Source organism: Anopheles coustani, chromosome X, assembly GCF_943734705.1.
Source record: "Anopheles coustani chromosome X, idAnoCousDA_361_x.2, whole genome shotgun sequence".
Classification (NCBI taxonomy): Eukaryota; Metazoa; Arthropoda; class Insecta; order Diptera; family Culicidae; genus Anopheles; species Anopheles coustani.
The window spans coordinates 17,848,520-17,850,159 of NC_071290.1; the positions used below are offsets into that span (position 1 = coordinate 17,848,520).

The window sequence follows — 1,640 nt, forward strand, 5'->3', positions numbered from 1 at the left end:
AGATGGCAGAGGAACAAGACCGCGACACTGAACTGGCAGACATTCTCAGTGGCAAGATAGTTTCCGACCTTTGCCTACGGAAAACACAGATCCCCGGAAGCACTAAGTCTCTTTACGCCGACTGCCCTACTGGAATTATCCGACCATACGTTCCGAAGTCATTTCAGTCGCAAGTTATGCATGCCGTCCACGATTTGAGTCACCCAGGAGCCAGAGCCACCGCAAAACTATTAACAGAGCGATTCGTTTGGCGAGGCATCAAGCGGGATGCTCAACAATTCGTAAAAACATGCGTGGCATGCCAACAAGCCAAAGTCATACGTCACACCAAGAGCCCTCTGCAAACATACCCAGCGACGACAGCCCGATTTTCACACATAAACGTGGATATCATCGGACCTTTTCCGGTGAGCAACGGTCAACGGTATTGCCTTACGGTAATCGATCGTTTCACGCGTTGGCCAGAAGCAGTTCCTATAGCAGACATAACAGCCGCAACTGTTGTTTCAGCCCTCTTGTACCACTGGATCTCGCGTTTTGGCGTCCCTTCCTACATAACCACTGATCAAGGAAGACAATTCGAGTCAGGCCTGTTCAGTGAGTTGACACGGACCCTTGGAACGCGGCACATTCGGACAACGGCATACCATCCACAAGCAAACGGGATGGTTGAGCGTTGGCACCGCACCCTCAAGGCAGCAATTGTTTCCAAGGACACAACCAGGTGGAGCGAACATTTACCACTTATCCTGCTAGGCCTACGGACTACCTTCAAGAGCGACATCCAAGCATCACCCGCCGAATTGGTGTACGGAACTACGCTGAGGATTCCCGCCGAGTTCCTTGTTGAAGAGTCCCGGTCAGCTACAGCTAATCAATCGGACTTTGCCAGGACGCTCCGGGAAGGGATGAGCCACATTCGCCCGCCAAATACCTCGTGGCACGCTGACAACCTTACCTTCATCCATGCCGACTTAAGCAAGTGTAGCCACGTATTTATACGTAACGACACCGTCCGCCCTGCACTAACCACACCATACCATGGTCCGTACCCGGTAATTAATCGTAAATCGAAGTCTTTTCAGGTTCGACTCAACGATCGACCTTCATGGGTCTCCGTGGATCGCCTGAAACCGGCGTACATCGCCAACGATTTGAGTAGCACTCCGCAACCTACCAACTTCCAACGGGACTCTTCGCCCTTACCGATGCTACAACAGAAGACCACACCCAATGCGGCAGCGACTCCAGCCACAGAGCAGAAAGCATCGACCGTTGTTACCAGATCGCAACGGAAGGTCATCATCCCTGCGCGATACCGGTAACTCCGCTCTAGGAGGGGAGTACTGTGGCGACCTTGGTGCGCGAGCACCTTAGTAAAGTTAGTAGCCTCGGGCAACTGAGCTACTAACTGTACTAAAACAAAACAACTAGCCGACTCGCTCTAGCGCGTAAGAGCGAGTCCACCCGAGCGCTCCCGAGGACACCGGTCAGACCCCATTGTCGCAAGGATCGTACAGCTTTCTTCCTTCTGCAGCATCCCCAGTGATCGGACGTCGAAATACACACTGAACCGCGCCGCACCGACTAACTGTACGATAATCTTGTAATCCCGCGAAATCCGCGCCGCACCGATAACT

The 1,640-nt window shown here is 52.9% G+C and overlaps 1 protein-coding gene across 1 annotated transcript; it reads left to right on the top strand.

Moving 5' to 3' along the window:
• The first annotated feature begins 665 nt into the window (after positions 1 to 665).
• On the top strand, positions 666 to 1,325 carry LOC131269383 (uncharacterized). The gene has a single exon (XM_058271731.1). The coding sequence runs from the start codon at positions 666 to 668 to the stop codon at positions 1,323 to 1,325; it is 660 nt and encodes a 219-aa protein (XP_058127714.1).
• The last annotated feature ends 315 nt before the right edge of the window (positions 1,326 to 1,640 follow it).

Bases quoted from the DNA above. Each gene is read 5' to 3' on its own strand.
- LOC131269383 (XM_058271731.1), top strand. From the start codon at position 666: ATGGTTGAGCGTTGGCACCGCACCCTCAAGGCAGCAATTGTTTCCAAG.